Source organism: Epinephelus fuscoguttatus, linkage group LG23, assembly GCF_011397635.1.
Source record: "Epinephelus fuscoguttatus linkage group LG23, E.fuscoguttatus.final_Chr_v1".
NCBI classification, from domain to species: Eukaryota; Metazoa; Chordata; class Actinopteri; order Perciformes; family Serranidae; genus Epinephelus; species Epinephelus fuscoguttatus.
This window is the reverse complement of record NC_064774.1, coordinates 33,977,538-34,004,089: the sequence shown is the minus strand read 5'-3', so window position 1 is coordinate 34,004,089 and position 26,552 is coordinate 33,977,538. Positions and strand designations below refer to the sequence as shown.

The 26,552-nt window shown below is 41.4% G+C and overlaps 1 protein-coding gene across 12 annotated transcripts in view; it reads left to right on the top strand.

Moving 5' to 3' along the window:
- Positions 1-26,552, top strand: part of camk2d1 (calcium/calmodulin-dependent protein kinase (CaM kinase) II delta 1) — a 216,301-nt gene that overhangs the window by 147,165 nt on the left and 42,584 nt on the right. For all 12 annotated transcript variants that reach the window (XM_049568860.1, XM_049568856.1, XM_049568862.1 and 9 more), the window contains exons 7-12: positions 8,351-8,453; positions 11,897-11,980; positions 14,972-15,066; positions 18,466-18,588; positions 18,728-18,811; positions 22,699-22,741. In XM_049568860.1, the coding sequence (XP_049424817.1) occupies positions 8,351-8,453; positions 11,897-11,980; positions 14,972-15,066; positions 18,466-18,588; positions 18,728-18,811; positions 22,699-22,741 (532 nt within the window). The remainder of the gene's footprint in view (positions 1-8,350; positions 8,454-11,896; positions 11,981-14,971; positions 15,067-18,465; positions 18,589-18,727; positions 18,812-22,698; positions 22,742-26,552) is intronic.

Sequence of the window (26,552 nt, the reverse complement as noted above, 5' to 3'; positions counted from 1 at the left end):
TGTATAATAACAGTAGAAGTGTGACTAATGATAACAGCAGCAGCAGGAGGCATCTGGCAGGACCACGGCAGCAGCACAACCACACACGTCACACTATCCAGGCACCGCTGTGATATGAGTTAATCTGAGAGACAGTGGAGCACAAAGGCTCCGGAGAAGAAGCCGAGTTAGTGTAATCCAGAATGGCCGAGTTAGCAGAAGCTTTATCAAAGAGGAAAGTCTTAAGTTTTGTCTTAAATGTGGAGACGGTGTCTGCCTCCTGGACTGCAACAGGAAGATGATTCCACATGAGAGGAGCCTGATTGCTGAAGGCTCTGGCTCCTGATCTACTTTTGGAGACTTTAGGGACCACGAGTAACCCTGCATTCTCCGAGCGCAGAGTTCTGGTGGGATAATATGGCACTATGAGCTTTCTAAAATATGATGGAGCTTGACCATTTAGAGCTTTATAAGTTTACCGTAAGTTTTTAAATTCAGTTCTGGATTTTACAGGGAGCCAGTGCAGAAAGCTAAAACAGGAGAAATATGATCACATTTCTTAGTTCCTGTTAGTACACATGCTGCTGCATTCTGAATTAGCTGGAGAGTTTTTAAGGACTTACTAGAGCTACCAGATAATAGAGAGTTACAGTAATCCAGCCTTGAGGTAACAAAAGCGTGGACCAATTTTTCTGCATCTTTTCGGGTCAGGATAGGCCTAATTTTTGCAATATTACGCAGATGAAAAAATGCAGTCCGTGAGGTTTGTTTTAAATGAGAATTAAAAGACAAATCTTAATCAAATGTTACTCCGAGGTTTCTTACAATAGTGCTAGAGGCCAGAGCAATGCCATCTAAAAAAACAGATGGCAGAAACTATGTCATCAGATAAAGAGTCTCTGAGTTGTTTCGGGCCAAGAACAATAACTTCAGTTTTGTCTGAATTTAACATCAGAAAATTGGTGCTCATCCAGGTTTTTATGTCTTTAAGGCAATTATGAAGTTTAGTTAATTGATTACTTTCTTCTGGCTTCATAGATAAATACAACTGTGTATCATCAGCATAACAATGGAAATTTACAGAGTGATTTCTAATGATGTTACCTAAAGGAAGCATATATAGAGTAAATAGGTTTGGTCCAAGCACAGAACCTTGCGGAACTCCAAAACAAACTTTAGTACGTAAGGATAACTCATTATGAACGTGAACAAACTGAAAACGATCAGATAAATAAGATTTAAACCAGCTTAGTGCAGAACCTTTTAGGCCAATGAAGTGCTCCCGTCTCTGTAGCAGAATTTGATGGTCAATTGTGTCAAACGCCGCACTAAGATCTAATGAAACAAGTACAGAGACGAGTCCTTTGTCTGAAGCAATCAGAAGGTCATTTGTAATTTTAACTAGTGCTACAACAAATGTTATATATTCGCCTCCTGTCATTTATCTTTCCATTCCAACAACAATATACAGAGAAAATGTGAAGTTTTCAGTCATATTTAGGATTGTGATTAATCAAAATGAATCCACAGCTACCCTGTGATTAATCAGATTAAAAATTTTAATCGTTTGACAGCCCTAATTTTAAACCATTTTTCCCAATACTTCAGGTCTATCTGGCTTAAAGCACTAAAGGCAAACTTATTTCAAAAGCCATAAGACATGGATTAACAATGTTATTTAACAAAAGTATCAAATTCAGCTCAATAAAAACTGTCAGCATTCAAAAACAAAACAATTGTTTTTTGCTAGTCTCTCATTATTAGCTTAATCATGTTTATATTGAATCAGTTAGCATAGTGGCTAGCAGAATTTCCTCCATTCATAACTTAACTCATTACCAGAGGTGGAAAGTAACTAATTACATTTATTCACATTACTATAATTGAATAGTTTTTTGTGTAATTTATAATTTTTTCAGTAGTTTTTGAAATCTATAATTTTACTATTACTTAAGTAAAAGCTGTGTGTGTGAAAGGCTGTATTTGCACGAAATATACATTTTACAATCAAACTGTCATGGAAATTGAGAACTTCACAACCTAAAGTATTAACCAGCAAAGTAAGTATGGCATATTGCCTTTGACTAATATTATATTGATATTATACCCTCACAGTGGATGACATATGACCCCTGGACCATTTTTGCACTGCATAGGAGTGACCCCCATCAAGTTGTTGGAAGTAACTAAGTAACTTCTACTTTAAGTACATTTTAAACAAACTATTTTTTACTTTTACTTGAGTAGATTTTTAGATGGGTAGCTTTACTTGTACTTAAGTAGAATTTCGTCAAAGTAAAGGTACTTTTACTTGATTAGAATTTTTCAGTACTTTTTCCACCTCTGCTCATTACATGTATTATTTATACTTAATCTTACTCACCGTTAGTCTAAAGCAACACAATGGAGGATTGCGCTTCTTACCTCACTGGGTCCCCCTACAGACGAAAAACTGTATTGTCTGTTACAACCATAGCAAAAGTCTTTCTGCACGTGCATTTGTTGACAAGCCAACGATACCGGTGAACTTCCTGAAGCTGGCCGTGTAATGCGCGATCAGCATGTCTTCAGAACAGGTGAAGTAGTCATATAGCACACACACACACGCACACACACACACACACACACACACACACACACACACACACACACACACAAACTCAACAGAATGAAGTCAACACAGCAGACAACAGCACAGAGGCCGCCGTGCAGATGAAGGGAATATAACTTCAAGATTACTCTAGTTGACGACAACTACTGTAAGTAAGTGCGATAAAACTTCTGCCAGGCAAGCCAATACTTATCAATACATGTGATCAGCATGTAGAAAGCCATATTTCAATCTGCTCTGTCCACAGTCTCTCATTTACTGCTAATATGATTTGGAATCACCGTTGACACAAGCACCTTGCGCTCGCAGTGCTAACAGCAAACTGTTAAAGACAAACTAAAATGAAAGCTGTCTGTATGTAGGCTAACACTTTATCTTAAAATTTACCTGAGGCAGCCGACCTGCAGACAGTGAATCTCCTAAGTAGAGGGTAACAGCAGTAACAGCGCCAGGTCACCATCAGTCGGGCATCCCTCCTCCTCTTTCAGCTCTCGTTGGCGTTTGAAAGCCAGGCCAATATTTATCCTTGTTTGAGCTCCTGTTTTAGTGCTCTCCCGTTTTCTTTGTCTCCTCGGACAGCACCTTCACCTTCTTCCTTTTCTTTGTCGCTTCAGCCATGACAACCACATCTAACTTCGTTCACCTTGGTTCGGCTACACTACTCTAAAGAGAGGAGGGGGATATAATGTATGCCGTAAAGCAGCCAAATTTTGTAGTCCTTTTGTGTCCGGGTTCCCACCCAAACCCCGAAACTGCATAGTGCCAGTGCAAGCGAAACAGACACTCTCAAGTTATGACGGAGGTGTCATCCAACCTATTGTGAGTTGATGTACCATCACAAGAATCTTGGACATATATAATTTGAGGGCTCAAAAACTATATTGTGTTGTTTATCTCATAACAGCATTGTTTACGTATGGCATGTGCTTTGTCTGTTGACCCTTTTTTTTTCCTGGAAAGAGAAAATATTTCCACACTGCTGATTTATTCCTGAGTGAATAACATCATCCTCATCGTATTTCTCTTGGTTGCTGCTGTTTGACGGTGACACAAACTTAAAAAAATAAAAAGGCGTATCCTAAAGATGACCATATGGATCAATATTTTCACTTTGCATCAGTGATATTGATCATTGAATCAATATATCAATCCAGACTGATGGATCGATACACCCCTAGCAAAAGGTGACTAATAGTGCTGTTGGAAGGAACAGGGGAGGCGGTCCCTGACACCACGTTTGCGATCTGTAACATATGTCACACAAATCATGTGAGATGGCAGGCTTACAGCTGGCTCTGGGTCCAGGGAGTAGCCTGTCATGTCTCTGTCTAATCCTGGTCCTATAAATTTGACTTGCTGTGTCAGGACCTCATGACTGGGATGTTTGAATTTGAACCAGTGTGCAAGACATTCCCCTTATTCATAGTGGTATTTAAGCTGTAGTGGCCAAGTAAAATTACCTGTCATTTAATGCAATGTTATTGTATAATTTCAAATTTATTTTGAAACTAAATGTTTTATGAAGTATGAAGTGTGTATTAATACAGGTAGTTATCTTACTGGATTTATGTTTTTCTACCAAAAATATGATGTTGTGGCTTTAATTACAGCTGTATGTGTTTCTCAGAGTGGTTCTGGGCTTCACTTGGAAAATTCTGTACCTCTGAAGAATGCCCCCCATCTAGTAGTAAAGAAAATTGACTTTTTGAGTGCATTTAAGTGAGGTTAAATGTGTCATTATGGTGAAATCTTATTTTGACACGAGTAAACATTATGTCCACATTGACCTCCTCTTCTCATGCTGCTCTTTCTCACTGTGGTTTGCTCCCAAAGCTCTGATTTGCTAATCAAATGAAGCAGGTGTGTCTGAGGTTTTCTTTTTTTTTTTTTTTTTACGCAGCAATAAGCTCAGATTTTGCATTTGCTGATTTCCCTCTCTGCACGCTCTGATTGGCTGTTGCCAGGCAGTTGCCACGGCTCACTGCAGAAACACAAAGACAAAACAAATACAAGCAAAACAAATAAGCAAGCTGCAGAGCAGAGGCGGAAACATGGAAGACACTGTTTGCCATGTTATGTATGTTTTCATGTGATTTCAGTGCTCAAGATATTTTTGGGAGTCTAAAATACACGCATCCGCCCGGGAGAGCAGTACTTGCCTCCTGCATGGCAGCCAAGTTCCTGCAATCACTGGTGTGATGAGAAAACAGTTTAGGGTCTGAACCAACACTTATGGAGCTCCTCAATATAAGGTTTAGAAGGAAGAACCAAGAGGGCAGAAGGCTGTGGCATCTGCCAGAAAAAAAGCACTTGAAGGAGCTGCTGCCACCGGAGCTTCACCAGCCCCAGGCTAAAGCCATCCTGATAGCTGGCTTCTTTGTGGCACAGCCAACTTCAGATCCATGCAATGACCCAGCTTTGGACCCTTGCGAAAAAGCCCCTGAGGTCATGGAGGCTGTGTTTCTTTTCACACCTTGAGCTTCCTCCTCCTTATCTGAAAACATACTGCAGGATGCTGCAGTCGATAGCATATCATCCTCTTGACAAGGCAAGTCTCTTGTGGCAGAGTCATCACTGGGAGCTATTATCAGGCTGAAGATTGAGCAGGAGCTCTTTAATCTGGGCAAATTCAGATGTGTCTCTTTGATGCTGCCGTATTAGCGATGCTAGCAGATGGCAGTTCAGTAGCATTTTCTATCTCTGCAAGTCTAGTCATTCGTATTGAGAGTGGCATAAACCTGCAATTCATACAGCGGTTGCTAGACACGCCTGCCCTTAGCTGTTCAATCCCCAAGTAGGCAGGGCATTAATCATGACCATCCTCCGTGTGGAGGAGAGCCATACATGAGTTACAGACATGCGAGCCCAACATCTCATGAAACAGGTTAAACAAAGAAGGAAAGGAAAAAAAATACACTGGTGAATAGCCTAACACAAAATTAGCACACAGCTAATACTATGTTGTCACTAATGACAAAGCTTGTCACTGATGGAAAAAGAAAAAGACACAATATATAATATATATTATATACAATGCTCGTCGGCCACCACAAAAACACTGTTCCGCTATCCAACAAACTACAGACGGCTTGTGCCGCATTTTCCTGACCGAACCCCACCCGAGTCCGAGACAATTATAACAAGCCCGGACCGAACCCACAGCACAACACATTTAGTTTGTGTACACCTCAATGGACAGAGCCTGTGTTGCGTTCAGGCGTTGTCACATAAATAAAGAATTCCAGCACTTGAATAGGCCATAGCACAACACAGCAGCATGTCAACTGGGCCGAACCCGAACCAAACCCTAGAAAGTTTTTGATTGGTCAATCTGAGCATAATATTTATGACCTGTGATATGGTAGCCTGATGATCATTAAATATACTCTGTATGGGAAGCTCTCTCCCACAATAACATTAATAACAGGTGAAGTAAACCGCTTCAGCTTTCATACTCACGGCTCCTCCTGGTGGATAGACAGACCATTGCAACTGGTTTCTACAAATTAAATTCTCTACGTCATCGTGGGGGATCTCATTAGAGCTACAAGCCCGGCCAGGTGACAACAGGGACCTGTGACGGATCAGTCAGGGCTCTGCCATAGGCCAAACAAAAATTTGAAGTGGCTGCATCTGTAGTTTAATATGCCTACGTCTTTGTCCATCTGTACGTCTGTCTGATTTTTGTGAAGGTAGTATCTCAGGAATGCCTTGAGGGAGTATCTTCAAACATCCACTTGGAATCACTAATCATAAATCACTAGTCATAAATCAAGGTTTCTGTGACCTTGTCTATCTCAGTCTTGTGAATGCGATATCTCTGGACAAAAAAGATTCAGACAAAGAAATTCAGCCCAAATGTCCATCTAGACTTGGATAAACTGATAAGATTGACAATATTTCAAGAACACCTTGAGGGAATTTTTTCAGATTTGGCACAAATGTTCATTTTGAGTTAAGGCTTACCTGAATAATTGTGGTGGTAAAAGGCAAGGTCACTGTGACCTTGGGTCCATTTTACTTTCCTAAACCAGATATCTTAACACTTTGAAGGAATTTTTTGAAACTTGGTACAAACATCCACTTGGAACAATGAACTGATGAGATTTTGGTGGTCATAGGTCAAAGGTTAAGGTCACAGTCACCCTATCTGTCTCAGTCTTGTGAACGTGATATGTTGACCACTTCTTGAGGGAATTTTTTCAAAATCACCCCAATTGTCCACTTTGACTCAGGGTGAACTGATTCGATTTACAATATTTTAAGAGAAACTTAAGGGAATTTCTTCAGATTTGGGACAAATGTCCACTTTGAGTCAAGACCTAGCTGATTAGACCATGGTGGTCAAAGGTCAAGGTAACCGTGACCTCATCTGTCTGTCTTGTGAATGTGATATGTCAAACATTCCTTGAGGAATTTTTCAAAATCCCAAATGTCCACTTAGACTAAAGATAAACGAATTAGATTTACAAAATTTTAAGAGAACTTCTTCAAATGTAGCAAAAATGTTCACTTCGAGTCAAGGCCTACATGTTTAGATTGTGGTGGAAATGGCCACTGTGACCTTGCATCTATCTCATTCTCATACGTGGCATATCTCAATCCTGAAGTTTGGCACAAATGTCCACTTGGAATCAACGATGAACTGATTCTATTTTGGTTATCATAGGACCTCATCTGTCTCAGTCTTGTGAATGTGTGTGTATATCTATCTATCTATCTATCTATCTATATATATATCTATATATCTATATATATCTATATCTATATATCTATATATATGTATATATATGTATATATATGTATATATGTATATATATCTATATCTATATATATATATAATGTGTATATATATGTGTGTGTATATATATGTGTGTATATATATATATATATATATATATATATATATATATATTTATATATATATATATATATATATATGTATATATATATATATATATATATATATATGTGTATGTATATATATATATATGTGTATGTATATATATATGTGTGTATGTATATATATATGTGTATATATATGTGTGTGTGTGTATGTAAAATGTGTAAGATGAGATAACTGTGTATAATTGCTGCAGAATAAAAGCAGCTTATCATTTGGCTGCATCCTCCCCTCTTATTGTTATTACATTACAGCTCAGTCATTTTGGATCGATTCCTATTTGGCTCCATCGAGGAAACTGCTTTGAAAATGTCAGCAGATACATTATACCTTTTCTCTTAACCTTTCCTGAATCTCCTCCTGCTGGGGTTTGGCATGAGTCACTGTCCGCCTCTCTCACCCAGTCCATCTCCACTAGCTGGACTTGCACGCCCAATTTGACTGTTCCCCTCTTGCATCTTGTTAAATGACATTAACCCATGCTGCTGAGCTGAGGTCAGCTGGGGCTCTTGAATGACTCATGTTGAGCTTGAGTACGTTCAGATTGAGTCGTGACTTTGTGTGTAAGAGGCTTGACTCTGACTCTGACATGCCTTCCTCCAGTAGATATTTCTCCTTCTCACTGGACAGCTGCTACAGTTGGCCTCTAGCTCAGCTATTAGTCCTAATTGCTTAACATTCAAACTCACTGTATGACATCAGTCCCTCATGTTATTACTCTGTGAACTGTGATAGCCCTTTTACTGTGCTTAAAAGCCTGTGAGCCGACCTTAGTCATGGTTATTTTCATTTTAAAATGATATCGCATAATCGGCACAAGGTACTGACAGTTTTTATCTGTGTCTCTTCACTCCAAGCCAGAAAATTTGCTCTTAGCCAGCAAGTTGAAGGGGGCAGCAGTAAAACTGGCCGATTTCGGCCTAGCTATTGAAGTGCAGGGAGACCAGCAGGCATGGTTTGGTGAGTACACTCCACTTTGAGCTTTGAGCTCTTTCTTTGGGTTTGTGTTTCATTGTTTTTAGTGAATATGCCTGTATTTGAATGTAATATGTTTATTGATATGATGTAGTTGTTGGCTTGTTGTGTTTAAAAAGCAACACAATATCCCCTTTTCCACCACAGAAACTTTTATCAATTACCCGGAATTTTGAAAAACCTCTGCACGTTTCCACCGTGATTACCCGGGTAAAAAACTCTCCCGCAACCCCAAATTTACCCTGAAAAAGTACCTAGTAGGGGGGTAGGACTTTTCAGATAACACCTGGAATTCTTGAGGGGCAGGGCCGTGTGCCAAAGAACACTGATTGGTGGGACACACAGCGTTCCGCACTTCCTGGTACGGGCAGCCGCTGCAAACTTTATTTCATTTCTACAAGCTCCACTTCATTTCTGTTTTGATTAAGGATGATTAAGGAGTGAAATCAGACAACAGCAGAAAGGCCGCAGTGCAGATGAAGGGAATATAACTTAAAGATTACACTAGTTTACATCAACTACACTTGTTACTGTAAGTAAGTGCGATAAAACCTCTGCCAACCAAGCCAATACTTTGTCAGTACATGTGATCAGCATGTAGAAAGCCATATTTCACTCTGCTCTGTCTGCAGTCTCTCAGTCACTGCAAATCTGATTTACAATCGCCGTCGACACAAACGCATCGTGGTCGACATAAGCGCATCATGCTTGCGGTACCAACAGCAAAGACAAACTAAAATGAAAGCTGTCTGTATGTAGGCTAACACTTTGGGCTCTAGTTTCCTGGCGCAGCGCAGGGTGGTGCAGGGTGGCGAACCCCGCGCAGAGCTAGTTTCGAGCAGCGCAACCCAAGGCGCGCTCAGTTTGGTAGTTTGGCAGACTGAGGTGCGCTGAGATGGGTGTGGCGGCGCAGCAGGGGGAAGTGTCGACACATCCAGCTTGGCGCAGTGACAGTTTAGCTCGCCATCTGAAACCAGGTCTACTGTCAGCGCAGGGGGAGCGCAGCCGGTGTAAGCTGAAGTTTGGCTGACCGGCAGACAGTGCGCACACGTCACCAAAACCTCACAGGCAGGTTTCCAGAATATCAGGCACATTAACAATGCAAAAAATAGCCACAAAACCACTATTCAATGCAACTATCTGCAGTCAGCACATAAATGTATCTCTATATTGACTGTCCCGTCACATCTGATGTCAGATCAAATTGGCACCGTTTGGCACGTTTGGCACGCATAATGGAAACTGAACCTGATTTGATTAACACAGCCTGCAAAATGAGTTCACATCCATCTCAGCCAACCACAAACAGCCACAGCATCAGATAGGGAGTACATATTAAGCATCTGTCATCTTAGAAAAGTCAAAAGAAAAGAAACTGCGAGAGAGAAAGAGAGAGCGTGTGTGCGCGCACGAGAGAAACGTAACATTGATTTACAATTGTGGTGACCTCCTCCCAGGCTACCTTTGCATCATCAGCCCGTGGAGGTCTGCTCGCCGTTCCGTATATTCGGACACTGCGAGCTTGGACCTCCCGGACCAAAACATCAGTTTCCTCCTGGGAGAAGTTTGGCTGTCGGACGCTGCTGCTCTCTTCTGCCATGGTGAATTGAGTAAACTCTCATTACACCTTTGCACGGCGCATTTACGGGCGAGGAGAGGGGCTCATTTGATTGGTGTGATGTGTGTAAAACCCACTTCACGCCTTCTCTCCTTCCTCTTTCCGATTTGCGCCGGTAGGAGGGACGGAGGTGGGATAGAGGAGTAGCTGCACCAGGGCGCACGGTCTGCCAAACTTAGAAAATCCGCCTGGCCACACCCAGTTGGCGAAGCGCAGGTGCGCTACACCCCTGCCGCGCCCGGTCTGTAAAACTAGAGCCCTTTATCTTAAAATGTACTTGAGGCAGCCGACCTGCAGACAGTGAGTCTCTGTAGTAAGGGAAATAATACAATTATAGTGCTGAATAGCGCTATCCTTCCTCAACCTCTGGCTCCTAAAATGGATAAAGTGGGGGGGGGGGGGGGCATCTGACTCACAGAGATCAATACAAATATCAAGCAGTGACATGAGGTCATGGGGTTTTAGGCCATAAAAATTCAAGCCTTTTAGTCGATGAAAATTCAAAATTTTTTAGTCCCCGGGCAAATCTCAGAATATATTCATGACATTGTAGTTGACAAAAATTTAGAAGTTTGAGTCGAAGAAAATTCAAAACATTTTAGTCAATGAAAGTAAATTCAGATCATTTTAGTCGATGAACATTCAAAATGTTTTAGGCCATGAAAAATCAGGCCTTTTTGTTGACAAATATTCAAAATGTTTTTGTGGACAAAAATTCAAAACTTTTAAGTTAATGAACATTCAAAAAGTTTTAGTCAATGAAAATTCAAAATGTTTCAGTCCCAGGGCAAATCCCAGATTATTTTTTGGCATGTAAACATAGTTAGACTGAGCCTTAGTTCTGACAAAAAATGTTTTCATAATGTAAATCAATAAACTAATTGCCATGGATCCTATTTTTTTCCTTTTCTTCAGGTAAAATTATTATTACCACTTTAAGATTTCCCCAACTGGTTTTGTCATACTTAAGATAGGGTTGAAGGGATTAATGAACTCTAAACAGGTTATTTGTGTTGATGGGTGTGGACACTGTCATCAGTGTGCTCACATAAATTGAAAACACATTGCCTGCAAACATATATATTCCTATGTCCTGTCCTGTGTCAGATGTTTCTAAATGTTTGATTTTCTCTCAGATGACAATGTAACATTTGTGAAGTTTTTCTCAGGAAAGGTCTCACTGAACTGATTTGGTAAAACGGAACAAAGAAAATCTTTGTCCTAGTTTTGTATTTCCTTAAACAGCCAAATCAAATGAACATCTTCAAGTATGCCATTTTACCAACATTGCCCTATCTATCTACCTGTCTAAAGGGAATAGGTGTGTCACCGCTCTCGGCTCTTATATCAACTTTGAATTGAATATATTTCAGGCCTATTTCTTCTCCCTACTCTCTGTGGAACAGAGAAATAATTGGTTTATTCCCCCAGCTCCAGCCTCCATCTGGAACCAGTTCACTGTGTGTTCTGACTTTGGTACCAGTTGTGCTACATCTCAGAATGTCTGCTGTTACTTTGAGGCTGTGTTAAAAGTAGGCTGCTTGTTGCTGGTCATGAGCCAAACTACATCCCCACAAACAGGGAGTTTGTTAACCCCGGCTCATAAACTTTGCTTATGGTCCCACTGATTCTTAGCTGCTGTGAAATGTTGGTGGTGGTGATAACAACCTTTAAAAGACTTCCACATACACAGCAGGTGGAGAATACCATGTCAGGCTGAAGAAATAAGAAACTTGTGGCATTGTCAAAGCTTTTATTTTAATAGAGGAGTTGTTTGGTGTGTTTATGTGCGTATATGTGTGTGTTTCAGGTTTTGCCGGTACACCAGGGTACCTGTCCCCGGAGGTGCTGAGGAAAGATCCATACGGGAAGCCAGTGGACATGTGGGCTTGTGGTAAGACCGTGCGCTAACTTAACTGATGATTTGTTTAATTGGGGGAAGTCTTGTGGAGCAGCTGCTTATTATTATATGCAAACAAGCATCATGGCTTGACACAGCCAATCAGATGCCTTCCCTGGGGATTGTCAAAAGGGCCATCCACTGCTTCAGCGGAATGTACCACAGGCAAAGCCATTAATACTAGTACAATCACATTGTCCTTTTTTTTATCCCAAGGCAAATTATTGTGCAGCAGTTGCAGTATAGAGTAGAAAGAGAGCAAATATATAAATATAAAATATCAACAGACTACAAATCCAAGCATACACAATACCAGTGATGTAGAGGGATTTTCAGTGTAGTGAGTACCTTGGGCCCATGGCTGGTCATTTCACTGGGTCCCAGGAAAACTGAGTGGGTTCCAAATAAATTTGTGTTTTTGTCAAATTGTAGTGTTAAACTGGTGTTTAGTGTTGTAAGATTCTAACTATGGTTATATTCCTGTATGTTGGAAATGTACCAGAAAGTTAGATAAAGTCCCAGATAAAAACCTAATTTACAAAACTACAGACTGCACATGTATTTGTATATAAAGTTCATGTTCACAACATCATACAAATGTCACACGTCTCAAGTAATATTTCAAAAACATCAGTAATTCCCCTAAAGCCACATTACATTACATTACTCTTTAAATCCAGAGTCATCAAATGATACTCAGTTTAACATGCTTATTAAATTCAGTTCTAAGTTAAATGTTATTTCATTCAGTCCTTTCTGCTGTAGATTGTGTACATGTGTGGTAATCAGTAGCACTCAGGTAATTTATGTACAACAAAGAAGTACAGATGTCTTCAACCTTTTCCATTAATTATTGCAGACGCTCAGTACACACACTTCTGATAGACCAGACCACCTGGACCTAAGAGCTAAAACACACACTGTCTAAAACACACAGGCACACACACTTCTTTCAACACACCTGTGCTGACTCACTGAGTCCACAGAAACAATAGCCCATGTTGTGTTTGTGGTCAGCCTGTCTCGTCAGTAGATAAAGACACTTTCATCTTTTCCTGGCAACCACCCAGCCAATCAGAAACATCCTTTTGTGGTAACACCAGGAAACACAAGCACTCATGTGTGTCTGTTACCACACTGTTCTTCATTTAGACATCATATGTGTGTGCTCTTCAATACTGATCTCATTGTGGAACACTGACAGCTCAACACACTGCAAGTTAAGAAAATGTCTTTACCCGTTTGTCAATACATGCACATATTTAAGAAAAAGTGTCACAAACAGAGAAATCACATCCAAATACAGGAATGCCCTGCAAATGCAGACAACACAACTAAATACAGATGTGCACTGCAATTACAGAAATCACAACGTTATTACAAAAATGTGTTTGGATTCACTGGACTACAAATGATTTGTCATTTGTGAACATCTAAACTGGACGTGAAGGTTTTTTCCTCTGGGTCTTGCCATTTGAAATGGTAAGAGACAGTATGTTCTTTGTTCTTCAAACAAAGGACAGCCATTTGGGACTCATCTCCACAGGATTATTGTCATACCTAAGTGAGAAACCAGTCTTCAAACTTGATTGGACAGTACTTTCACAGTGACATGTGACTCTGTGATGTCACCAAGAAAACTTTAGGAGAAATTTCTGCTCTTCATCTCTCTCTAGCACCAGCTCTTGCCTCTGAGGTATTGAAGGGGGAGCTTACTCTGCAGAAATGCACTGCATATACAGACAACGCAGCTTCTTAAAAAAACGCTTTCTGATTATAGAAAACAACCAAATACAGAATTGTGCTGCAATTACAAAAGAAAAAAACAAAAAACGCAGTACAAATAGAGAAAACACAACCAAAAACAGAAACATTTGATTGTGCCTTCTCTATTTGCAGCCTCCTTCTGCTTGTGTTTTCTTAAAGCCACAGTGTGTAGGAATTTCTCCCATCTAACGTTAAAATCATATATTGCATTCAAACGGATAGCACACTCTAGCGCCTCACTGTTTCAAACGCGTATTGCCAACGGTAGCCGCTGTGTACCAAAAAGCTATGATAATATTGATGAAACCATGTCATCCAATGATTCATGGAATATTCATTCAGGCTCCTACACAGACACACCTGACGCGAGTTGACAAACCCACTCCTCACCATCCTGGCTATGTTTACAACGTAGGACTGTTGGTGTGGGTGTAAATCGAAACAAACCAATCACATCTTGTGTTTTGACAACTGACAAGTGGCTAACAGCTGATAGGGGCCAGTGCCGCTGTTAGCTGTTAGCACTGTTAGCACTGTTAGCTGTGATTGCATTACCTTTCTCCTTCAGCAGCCCTTTTCACCTGGGAAAGGTGACCGTGATGTTGACCCTCGTTTTTTCAATTCGCCGGTCACGTTGCCTTTTTGATTCCCTTTTGCGCTTTCTTGGCGACGAGGATTCCGTCTCCCATGATGCTGCATATGCATGATCCTGCATTATGCTCAAAGAGTGGGACTTTGTTATGCTGCAGGGGTAGTAGCAAAGCGCCTCTTGCTCCTCTCCTTCGGCTTCTCAGTCACGCAGCACTGGCCTGGCTCTCAATGAAAACACCAAAGGCGGGGCTGTATATCCCTTGCTGGCAGATGTATTTTCAAGATGGCGAAATGTTATGGAACCCCCCAGACAACTTGCCCACACAATGTTCAAGCAAAGCTGAAATTCTCCTTTTACGAGAATAAGTCAGATTATTGGTAGAACACCAATGATGACATATTTATGAATGCAGACATCAATTTTTGCCAATAAACAACTCAAAATGTTACACAATGTCCATTTAAGTTGCAGTGTAATGAGCTTTAAGGGCCACTGCACCTTATAGACTGTTGGATGACATTATTGAGTCATTAACATGAAAAAGATATGTACTTATGGATAACAGTGTGTGTGTGTGTGTGTGTGTGTGTGTGTGTGTGTGTGTGTGTGTGTGTGTGTGTGTGAAGGCGTAATTCTCTACATCCTCCTGGTGGGATATCCCCCATTCTGGGATGAGGACCAGCACAGACTCTACCAGCAGATTAAAGCTGGAGCTTATGATGTAAGTTTATTACAGACACTCTCTGTCTCTCTCTCCCTCCTTCTCTTATACAGTAACGTTTGGCTCGATGATCTAAGAAATGTTTTGTATCACATCAAAACTTCCGTCCGACCTTCCCACCCCCTCTCTCTCTCACGAGTTGAGGTGGATAGATATATGTTGAAAGTCCAGTACATTGGATCTGATGCTTGAACTGGGTCAGGATCCACAGGTCAGATAAATGACAAGGTCAGAGGGTCTGCTTATGCACCTGTTTGTCCACTCTAACAAATGATAGGGGATAGAACATGATGGAAAGGGGATGAATGTACATTTCATTTTTTTAATGTTGTGTTATTATTAGATGTGGATTTGATTAATGACAGTGATTTAAAACAGTGGGGAGCAGCAGCTAGTTTAATACTCAAAAATCACTTTGATTTCATGTGTAATTGCAGCCAGGACGGATTGGGTATGTGCTACATCACAAATACTCCCACAGTACTGGGCACTGTGGGCACTGTTGTAAAATGTACCATATCAGTGCCAATTCATCACCTTACTTTTGGTACTCAAGTTTTTGACCACTATTTTTGCTATGGGGCAATGTTTTAATGAGTGGGTCCCCATTTTGTTTAGTATCTCATGGATATAAGAGGACATACGTGCACACTCCCAAGCACACAGATGACACGATACACATTCCTGACAGTATTTTGAAGCAGCTCCACAACTCTGCTGACTAACATATCAAGAAAAGTAGCAGTGCACCATAACAAGACAGAGGAGAAGACTGCAAGCTACCAAATATGGATGTAAACCATGTACAGTACAGGCCAAAAGTTTGGACACACCTTCTCATTCAATGCATTTTCTTTATTTTCATGACTATTTACATTGTAGATTCTCACTGAAGGCATCAAAACTATGAATGAACACATGTGGAGTTATGTACTTAACAAAAAAAGGTGAAATAACTGAAAACATGTTTTATATTCTAGTTTCTTCAAAATAGCCACCCTTTGCTCTGATTACTGCTTTGCACACTCTTGGCATTCTCTCCATGAGCTTCAAGAGGTAGTCACCTGAAATGGTTTCCACTTCACAGGTGTGCCTTATCAGGGTTAATTAGTGGAATTTCTTGCTTTATCAATGGGGTTGGGACCATCACTTGTGTTGTGCAGAAGTCAGGTTAATACACAGCCGACAGCCCTATTGGACAACTGTTAAAATTCATATTATGGCAAGAACCAATCAGCTAACTAAAGAAAAACGAGTGGCCATCATTACTTTAAGAAATGAAGGTCAGTCAGTCCGGAAAATTGCAAAAACTTTAAATGTGTCCCCAAGTGGAGTCGCAAAAACCATCAAGCGCTACAACGAAACTGGCACACATGAGGACCGACCCAGGAAAGGAAGACCAAGAGTCACCTCTGCTTCTGAGGATAAGTTCATCCAAGTCACCAGCCTCAGAAATCGCAAGTTAACAGCAGCTCAGATCAGAGACCAGATGAATGCCACACAGAATCAGGCCTTCATGGTCAAATAGCTGCTAGGAAAGCACTGCTAAGGAGAGGCAACAAGCAGAAGAGATTTGTTTGGGCCAAGAAACACAAGGAATGGACATTAGACCAGTGGAAATCTGTGCTTTGGTCTGATGAGTCCAAATTTGAGATCTTTGGTTCCAACCGCCGTGTCTTTGTGAGACGCAGAAAAGGTGAACGGATGGATTCCACATGCCTGGTTCCCACTGCGAAGCATGGAGGAGGAGGTGTGATGGTGTGGGGGTGTTTTGCTGGTGACACTGTTGGGGATTTATTCAAAATTGAAGGCGCACTGAACCAGCATGGCTACCACAGCATCCTGCAGCAACATGCCATCCCATCCGGTTTGCGTTTAGTTGGACGATCATTTATTTTTCAACAGGACAATGACCCCAAACACACCTCCAGGCTGTGTAAGGGCTATTTGACCAAGAAGGAGAGTGATGGAGTGCTGCGGCAGATGACCTGGCCTCCACAGTCACCGGACCTGAACCCAATCGAGATGGTTTGGGGTGAGCTGGACCGCAGAGTGAAGGCAGAGGGGCCAACAAGTGCTAAACACCTCTGGGAACTCCTTCAAGACTGTTGGAAAACCATTTCAGGTGACTACCTCTTGAAGCTCATGGAGAGAATGCCAAGAGTGTGCAAAGCAGTAATCAGAGCAAAGGGTGGCTATTTTGAAGAAACTAGAATATAAAACATGTTTTCAGTTATTTTCACCTTTTTTTGTTAAGTACATAACTCCACATGTGTTCATTCATAGTTTTGATGCCTTCAGTGAGAATCTACAATGTAAATAGTCATGAAAATAAAGAAAACGCATTGAATGAGAAGGTGTGTCCAAACTTTTGGCCTGTACTGTATGTTTTCATTTTTATGTCTCTGCACCAGTGATAGTTGTGGCCAGAGGCATTATGTTTTCAGGTTGTCCGTCCGTCTGTACGTATAAAGGTCCCATTCTCAATTTTATATTTTTTCAAATTTGGCACAAATGTCCACTTGGACTCAACAATGAACTGATTAGTTTTTGGTGGTCAAAGGTCAAGGTCACAGTAATTTGTCACCCTTCTTAACATGAAATCTCAAGAATGCCATAAGGGATTTTTTTCAAATTTGGCACAAATGTTCACTTTGACTCAGTGATGAACTCATAAGATTTTGGTGGCCAAAGGTCAAGTTCACTATGACATTGCATCGTCGCATTCCTGTGAATGCTGTATCTCAATAACAACTTGAGAGAATTTCTTCAAATTTGGCAGACACGTCCACTCGGACTCAACAATGAACTGAGTAGAATTTGGTGGTCAAAGGTCAAGGTCACTGTGACCTCACAAAACATGTTTTTGGCCATATTTTAGGAATTGCTTTGCTAATAATGACAAAATTGAACACAAATTTTATGACATTGTTTATCCAAAAGAGTTATGACATTGTTTATCCAAAAGATCAAAGGTCAACTTCACTGTGACATCATAATATTCTGCATAAAACACTTTCCTGGACATTATTCAGTGTCATATCTCAGGAACAGTTGGGGAGACATTTGGCCAGATACTAAACTGGTGACTCTAATCTTGGGTGTCCTCCTTGAAACTGACTATATAGATCCTCTGTGCTGCCGGTGCCAATTTAAGTAGTGGACACTGTGAAAACTCAACTTACGTGATTCTGTTTAAGTGAATGAAAAGTGAATAAATAGGACTTGTGTGTGTGGTGTGCTGGTAGTGTGGCAGTTTACTCAACAAAAAGCATTTTCTAACTTATAAATGTGCAGTAATCTTGTTAAATTGTATGTAGACATAATCCAGGTATATTAACACTGTAATTGGTCGTCAGAACATTTGAAATGGTTTCTGTGATGTCATACCTGCAACAGTTCCCTTCTCCTGAGTGGGACACAGTGACTCCAGAGGCCAAAGACCTGATCAACAAGATGCTGACCATCAATCCAGCCAAGAGAGTGACCGCCACAGATGCACTCAAACACCCTTGGATCTGTGTAGGCAACACACACGCACACACGCACACACACACACACACACACACACTATCAATAAATTCAGTGAAGGCAGGTCTTCTTCAAAATATAATTGCCTGTGAACACACTTTATAGTATCACAAACTCTCTCTGGTTACAGCAACGCTCCACTGTGGCGTCCATGATGCACAGACAGGAGACTGTAGAGTGTCTGAAGAAATTCAACGCTAGGAGGAAACTCAAGGTGAGTGACAGCAGGAGCTACTCTACAAGATGGCTTATCCCACAGATGACAGACCAGCCCATCCTCATTCCAAGTTCATTAAATATTGACGCTTTGTCATGCCCCTCGCTGTCTCATGCCAAAGGCACCCTTTAGTGTCTTCATGAGGGGCATCGGCGCAGCTTTCAACCAACTACATTGTAACCCATCTGCTGCAGTACTTGATGCTCTGAGTATTGCATGTTATATGCACAGTGTCTGCATAGGATGAGAGGGAGGAGAAGTTGATGGATTAAACAAACCTGACTTTCACCCAGGAGTCCGCAGTTTGTGTCTCATGTGAAACCAAAATTCATCTTTGTTTCAACGTAACCTTATGTAATTTATGTACAGTCATCATGCACTGATGACATGTAACATAACATATGTTTTTTTTTTTTTTTAACCCAAAACGTGATCTATTTTCTCAACCTAACCAAGTAGTTTTGTTGTCTAAAATCTTACCGTGACAGGAGCTGCATGAGGTCCTTATCCATAGTCACTGTGTTAGCTACAGTAGATGTTAGTCGACTCGCTCCCATTTTGGAGAAGCAGCCTGTTTCGACAGAGAAGCAGTTAATGGCTTCAGTTCCCCGTCTATGCTCTTGTCAAAGTCATCAGACTCCACTGACAAAAACAGTCAATTTAGCTTGCTGAACACAGGAGCTGCTGGTCTGCTGCTTTTAACAGTTAGTTAGTTAGTTAGTGTTATTTTGTGACTTTGATTAATCTGAACTAACCCTTTTAAACACCAAAGTTACGCAATAACACAAACAAAGTAACTGATCGAGGCAGCGGTAGACCAGCAGCTCCAGTGTTCAGCAATGTTAAGTCACTGTTTTTCTCAGTGGAGTCTAGTTTTGAAGAGAGCGATATAACGGCCTCATTGAACACCTGAACAGATATTGATTTTTTTAGGTGGCCAAAATATGTTTTGTCGCTTACCCATCCACAGCAGTAAGTAAGTAAGTAAGTAAAATTTATTTGTATAGCACTTCTCACAGAGAGAACTCACAAAGTGCTTCACAGGATTAAAATACAACCAAGAATACGTACATACAAACATACAGAGACACAAAAATGAAACAACAGCAGTTGTTGGAAAACTAAATCTCTAAAGACAAGTTAAAGAATGCCTGCCTATACAGGTAGGTTTTAAGGTGCTTCTTAAAAATATTGACAGATGCTGCGGCTCTCAAATTCTGTGGGAGGGTCTTCCACAATCTGGGCGCAATGGACTCTAAGGCCCGGTCGCCTCTAGTTCAAAGCCTAGTGCGAGGAACTGCCAATAGACCGTGATCGGCCGACCTAAGTGTCCTACTAGGAACATATACATGCAGCAGGTCGGACAGATCCTCAGGTGCCTGATCATGAAGGGCTCTGTATGTTAAAACAAGGATTTTGAACTGGATCCTAAAGCTGACAGGAAGCCAGTGTAGGGAGGCCAGGACAGGAGTAATGTGACAGTTTTTGGGTGATTTGGTTAACAGCCTGGCAGCGGCATTCTGCACCAGTTGAAGACGATCTACAGAAGTTTTACTGAGACACATGAAAAGAGAATTGCAGTAATCTAGACGTGATAACACAAAGGCATGAATGATCATTTCCAGTTCAGCATGTGATACAACAGATCTCAGTTTTGCAGTGTTTTTAAGGTGGAAAAAGCATGTACGGGTCAACACGTGGATGTGTTTATCAAAGTGCATGGCCTGGTCAAAAATAACTCTGAGATTTCTCAGGTTAGAACGGATACTTGAATTCAGGGACCCAATACAGCTAGCCACCTTAGAAGCAGTACATTCAGGAGCGACAACAAGGACCTCGGTCTTAGCAGCGTTAAGTTGGAGGAAATTGTTGACCATCCAGTCATTAATTGCAGACAAACAGTCATGCAGTACATTCAGACTGTCGGTCCTATCAGGATTAAAAGAAAAATACAGCTGAATATCATCTGCGTACATATGATATGATACACCCTCAAACCTGTTGATAATGTTTCCAAGAGGAAGCATATAGAGAGCAAACAAAATTGGACCCAACACTGAGCCCTGAGGCACCCCACAAGAAAGGGGGATGGAATCGGACATAAAAGGACCAGATGCTACAGAGAAACTTCTACCAGAAAGGTAGGAGGCAAACCAGTCAAGGGCACTGCCTGAAATGCCAACACAGTCACTGAGCCTATCTAACAGGATGTGGTGATCCACAATATCGAAGGCTGCGCTAAGGTCAAGCAGCACTAGGATGGTACATTTACTAGTGTCAGAGGCCATCATGATGTCATTAGACACTCTAAGAAGTGCTGTCTCAGTGGAAAGCTTCTGAGGGTAACCAGATTGAAATTTGTCATGGATACAGTGCTTATTTAGGGCAAGGACTAGTTGGTTAGCAACAACTTTTTCTAGAATATTTGAAATAAAAGGCAATTTAGAAATGGGCTTAAAGTTGCTAAATAATGAAGGGTCCAGATTGGGCTTTTTAAGAAGCGGCTGGACAACCGCCTGTTTAAAATAGGAGGGGAAGCAGCCAGAGACTAGTGAGCAGTTAAGTGAGCAGTACATTGCTTAGCTTCCATGTCAGCTTGCTTCTCCAAACTGGTGGCGTGCCAACTGCCATCTTCTGTAGGTAACACACTGTCTATGGATAAGTACCTCATACAACCCTACTTCAGTGCCCTGCACATTGCCATCAGATGCCGAGGGGTGTGACGTATACCCCTTTTTGACAGTTATGGGCGGGCTTGGTTTGATTTGGTTTGGGCTATCAGCACAGTGCAGCAGGGATTTGCATCTCTGTTACAACAGGGCTACCTGCTTGAAGGTGTGTCTTTAACTAATGACAGCTCGTCTTGAGTAATGACATTTAAAAGCAGCAGGTTGATCTTTGGCTAAAGTCCCCTGTTATTTTTGCTGCATTTTTTTTCCATCACACAGCAGAGCAGCTAAAAGAAGTTTATCTGTTGGAGGTGAGTTGTTTGCAGAGGTGCAGTAAGAGCCTGTTGTTAGCAGCTCTTTATCTAACATCTCACTATGGCAGTTCTGCTTTACTCTTCCCCCTGCGGCATTATTAGACTTGCCTTTATTGAAGAAAAGCCACTAAGAGAGTTCCACTAATTCAGTGATAAACACATTTAATTTCCTAAAGATTATTCACAGTATAAGTCCCCCATTATTTTGTTATGTAAAAACTTTTATTTCGAAGGAGCAGAAAAGGGAAGTGTTGAGTTTTCAAGCAGCAACTTCACACAACTTCTAATATGGCTGACAGTGAACATGAAACAGTCAAATAAAGCAGATATCTAAAGTAAAAAAATGACGCAGGTGAGAAAAACACCTTTGCCTCTGGTCCCCTGCAGACAGAGGTGAGTAGAGTCCTGTAACTCACACGACTTGTTTTAGGAGTAGAAGTGGGGTCGTCAGGGTTTTGCTGTGGTCTGCGAGATGTCACCACTACCCACTTGAGGGCGGACAGTCAGGCTTTTGGACCTTCTCCAGAGAAGGTACATCTCTGGCACAGCTTGGCCTGGCACGGCGCGTTTTTACTGATAATGAAAATGAAAATCAGTGCAGCATGGCTTGACTCAGCACAGCCAAAATTGACAGCAGAAGAGGCCCAAAAGTGTCGTTATTTGATGACCTGGAAATGAGAACCGGTTGGAGGACCTGTTCAGTTGCTACATTCAACTCTGATGTTTTGTCTTTTTGCCGAATACATTACTCTAACCTTTAGCCCTTTAGCTGATAAATGCTACAGAAATCAGCCAGATCCAGTCATTGGCAGAATTATAGTCATAAGTATTAATCACTAATATTTTAGTCAAAATAAACTCAGGAGTTAGCCCCTCTCAGTGTACATGTCTCTTTCCTTAGGGTGCTATCCTGACTACGATGCTGGCTACTCGCAACTTCTCAGGTAGGACTGAACCAGTTATGGTGAAGATTGACGACCTTCTTGTCCTGCCTGAAATATTGCTCCCTTACCTCAAACAGTGTTACATGCTGTCAGTTTTTTTCCTTAATGCCTCCTTTACTCGGTTTCTGTGATGTATTGTGGTATTGTTTAGGGTGCTGCTCTTTTGAGTGCATCCTTTTTTTCAGTTTCCCTGGCCTTTGAGCCTAATAAGCTCCACTGGTTCTCCCCTTTTAGTGTCTGTCAACAGAGACTGAACAATCACACAGATCGATGCAGTCCCATCTTCAGGTCCCTGTAAAGGGCAAACTGTTTAGACTGCGTCCAACATTATTGATGTTCTCTTTATGTGAAATGACACTCAAGATTACATTTTTTTTTAGTGACAATCATTTTAGTGTGCAGTGTTATGACAGTGACTTAAGTGTTTACTTGTGTTTTTCTCCCTCCCCCCTCTTGTGTGGTAACTCATGTGTAAGGTAAGAATTCTTGGTGCAGTCTGCTCATCTTTACACTGTCACACTACACTGCAACCTTTGATACTGAGGCATGTCCACCACAGTACCAGTATAGGGCTCTAACAAAGTGTATCCTTTGGTGGTCATATTGGAGGAAAAGAAAACATTTTATATCTTAAAATTCCAAAATGTCCAAAATGCTGATGGAGCATGGTCAGTAGGTGGTGGTACTATGAAAGCATTCTCAGCATGTTGTATCGAAGGGTTATCCATGGATGGCAACTGTAGTAAAGCGCTTGCTGTCATTCAGAGTTATTAATAACTTCACCAAAGGCGCTAAGTTCTACCAAAGTTGGTCAAGTTCAGGTGGTTGATTAGTGTATATGAATATGACTTTGACTGAATGAAGAAAAAACAACCATTGCTGTTTGCAACTAGATTGTTGTTGTTTTTAATTGTTCCTTTTTTAAAAAAAAAAAAAAAATTTGGGATCTAACAACCTTGTTATACATGGTGAAATGTTGATCTTACTGTCCTGTTAAAAGTCCAATGTGTAGGATTTAGGGGCAAAATGGAATATAAGCACAAAAAGTCAGGAAATTTGTGTTTGGTAGATTATTTCTTTGTTGGAACAATGCTTCTTGACAATAAATCTTATGCTGTTGGAAAGCCGGTTTATTTCCCTTGTAAATGGTGCCACATTTGTGAGAATTATGTATTTGTGGGATGAGCAGCAGAGCTGAGTATGTGGGTTGCGCCCATGAAAAATTTGCCAAATCTTCTCTGCCATTGCAAAACAGCTTTTTTTTTGCTGTTGCTGTTGACTCGCATTGACTTGTTTTAAGCTTCTGGTACTCCCAGGTGAGCATAGGCCCTGCTACAGTGATCAGTTGGTGTCTGCTCCATGAATTGGCATGCCATGTTTGACTGATCTGGATAGCTGGCATCCCAAGAAGAAAGCACCCGAGGAAGACCATTTCTTCATCCTATCAACACTTAGGAACTGTAGGCAGTCTTCTACAGATTTGCAGTCAAGGTTTGCAGGACGATATGGCCGACGGCTCTCTGCCCAGACAATCCAGAACAGACTGCACGCAGCCAATTTCCGGTCTCATAGGACTGCCAGGAGGCCTGCCATGACTGCCCTTCACCGCCAGGCCCGTTTGCGCTGGTGTCAGCAACACGTGCACTGGAATCTGAACATGTAGAGGAACGTCATGTTCAGTGATGAGTCCAGATTCTGCCTACGGCAGTTGGATCGTAGGATCTTTTGGAAGAGGCATTGTGATGGTTTGGGGCGGCATCTCCCTCACTGGAAAAACGAGGCTTGTCATCATTGAAGGCAATTTCAATGCAGAGAGATATCGAGATGAAATTCTGCAACCAGTGGCAATCCTATATTTCCACAGTCTGGGACCAAACTCTATCCTCAGTGGTGACAATGCTCACCCCCACAGAGCAGGGTTTATCAGAGACTACCGCCAGAATTTAGGAGTGGAGAGGATGGAATGGCCTGCCAGCGGTCCTGACCTTAACCCCATTGAACATCTGTGAGATCAGCTTTGGTGTGCTATTCGTGCCAGAGTGACCAACACAACTACGTTGGCTGACTTGTGACAATTGCTGATAGAAGAATGGGATGCCATCCCACAGCAGTGTGTGACCAGCATGAGGAGGAAGTGCCAGGCTGTTGTGGCTGTGTATGGTTCTTCCACATGCTACTGAGGCTACTACAATCCACCAAACAACACCAAACGAGAGTCAATAGCAAAAAAAAAAAAAAAAAAAAGAAAGAAGCTCTTTGCCATTGCCGGAGAAGATTTGGCAAATTCTTCATGGGCACAACCCACATACGCAGCTCTGCTGCTCATCCCACAAAATAAACAGGCTTTCCAACGGTATAAGATTAGTTGCCAAGAAGCATCGTTACAACAAAGAAATAATCTACCAAACACAAATTTCCTGACTTTTTGTGCTTAGTTTATATGTTCTGAAGAAGCAGAATTCAAGGCCTGGAGCTGGGCCAGGAAGCTTGCAACCTCGTTCCCTACTTCTTGAATAAACTTTCTTTGTTTTCTATTAAATATCAAAAACTCAAATACTCAGAGGTCAAAAAATCACTGGAAACATGTAGAATCAGGTGCAACTGAGTTTAATGTGCTCACAGGCAACAAAACACATCAACTCAATGAGTCAAGCTCCGGAGCAGGACTGAAGTTCTCCCTTCTGTGCATCCCTTTTTAAGGCTGGTGAAGATTCTGCTGAGTCTCCACCTTTTTTCTTTAATCCTACCCACTTGGACTGAACATAACAGTGTCACGGCTCTCCGATCTTTCCTTGAAGCCAGCCTACCCACTGGAGCTTGTAATGGTATCCCAGCTCTCCCTTTTTCCCTTGGAGCCAATTTCACTGTGTAATGCTTTCCTGGGCAGTCTAGGCCCGCCTCCTAGAGTCATATCAGGCCAAGCTGGAATTCCCCTAACTTTCCACCAATATTTCTGAGCCCATCCTCATGCTATTTTTTAAAAAGGATGTACAGTGAATCCTAGGTACTTTTCCACCACAATGCTTAAGTGCTCAATGAGTGTATGTGTGTGTCATAGAAATACATGAAATAATAAATCAGTGTGTGACTTGTCAGTGCACAGAGTACATTGCTTCAACACGTATCTTTAAAGGTCAGCTTAAAGGTACAGTATAAACACTACAGTAAATTAGTACATTACACTACAGTTCATTAATTTACAATCACCTGAGTTGGCCATGTTTCTACAGTAGCCCAGGAAGGACAAATCAAACACTGGCTCTAGATAGGGACATTTGCGTTTTTGTCGTTGGCCACCGTAATTCTCCTACATGCTTGGGATATAGAGAAGTTTCAGTTCTGCAACCTCATCCCTAGATATAACTAAATCTTACACGCTGGGCCTTAAAATTCTAATATTGTGGTAATTATTAGCATTGCCGTACTTTGTCCACTGAGTCATAGGCTGTTTGTTATTGACAGAAAATTCAACAGGGAGCGGAAATTGTTGACCTCATTTACATACAGAACCATGAAATCTTCTTAGATTGTCTCATGTCTGGTTCAGTCAGGGACAGTGGATGTCACTAGTAGCTTTCATATGTAGCATGACAATGACAGTCTCCCTTGTTTCAGCCCGTGTTTAGGGTTTGGCATGTGTGAGTTTGGTAACTCAAAGAAGACTTGCAAAAAAACGCCTGTTTTGAGGCATGGCCATGGCTAAACACATAACTCCACCTGGTGAGATCACTGAGTTTGAGCTGTACTGACTGGATTTTACAGTGTAGCACCCCTTTTTTAAATGCCTCTACATAAAAATAGTCTTATCCTG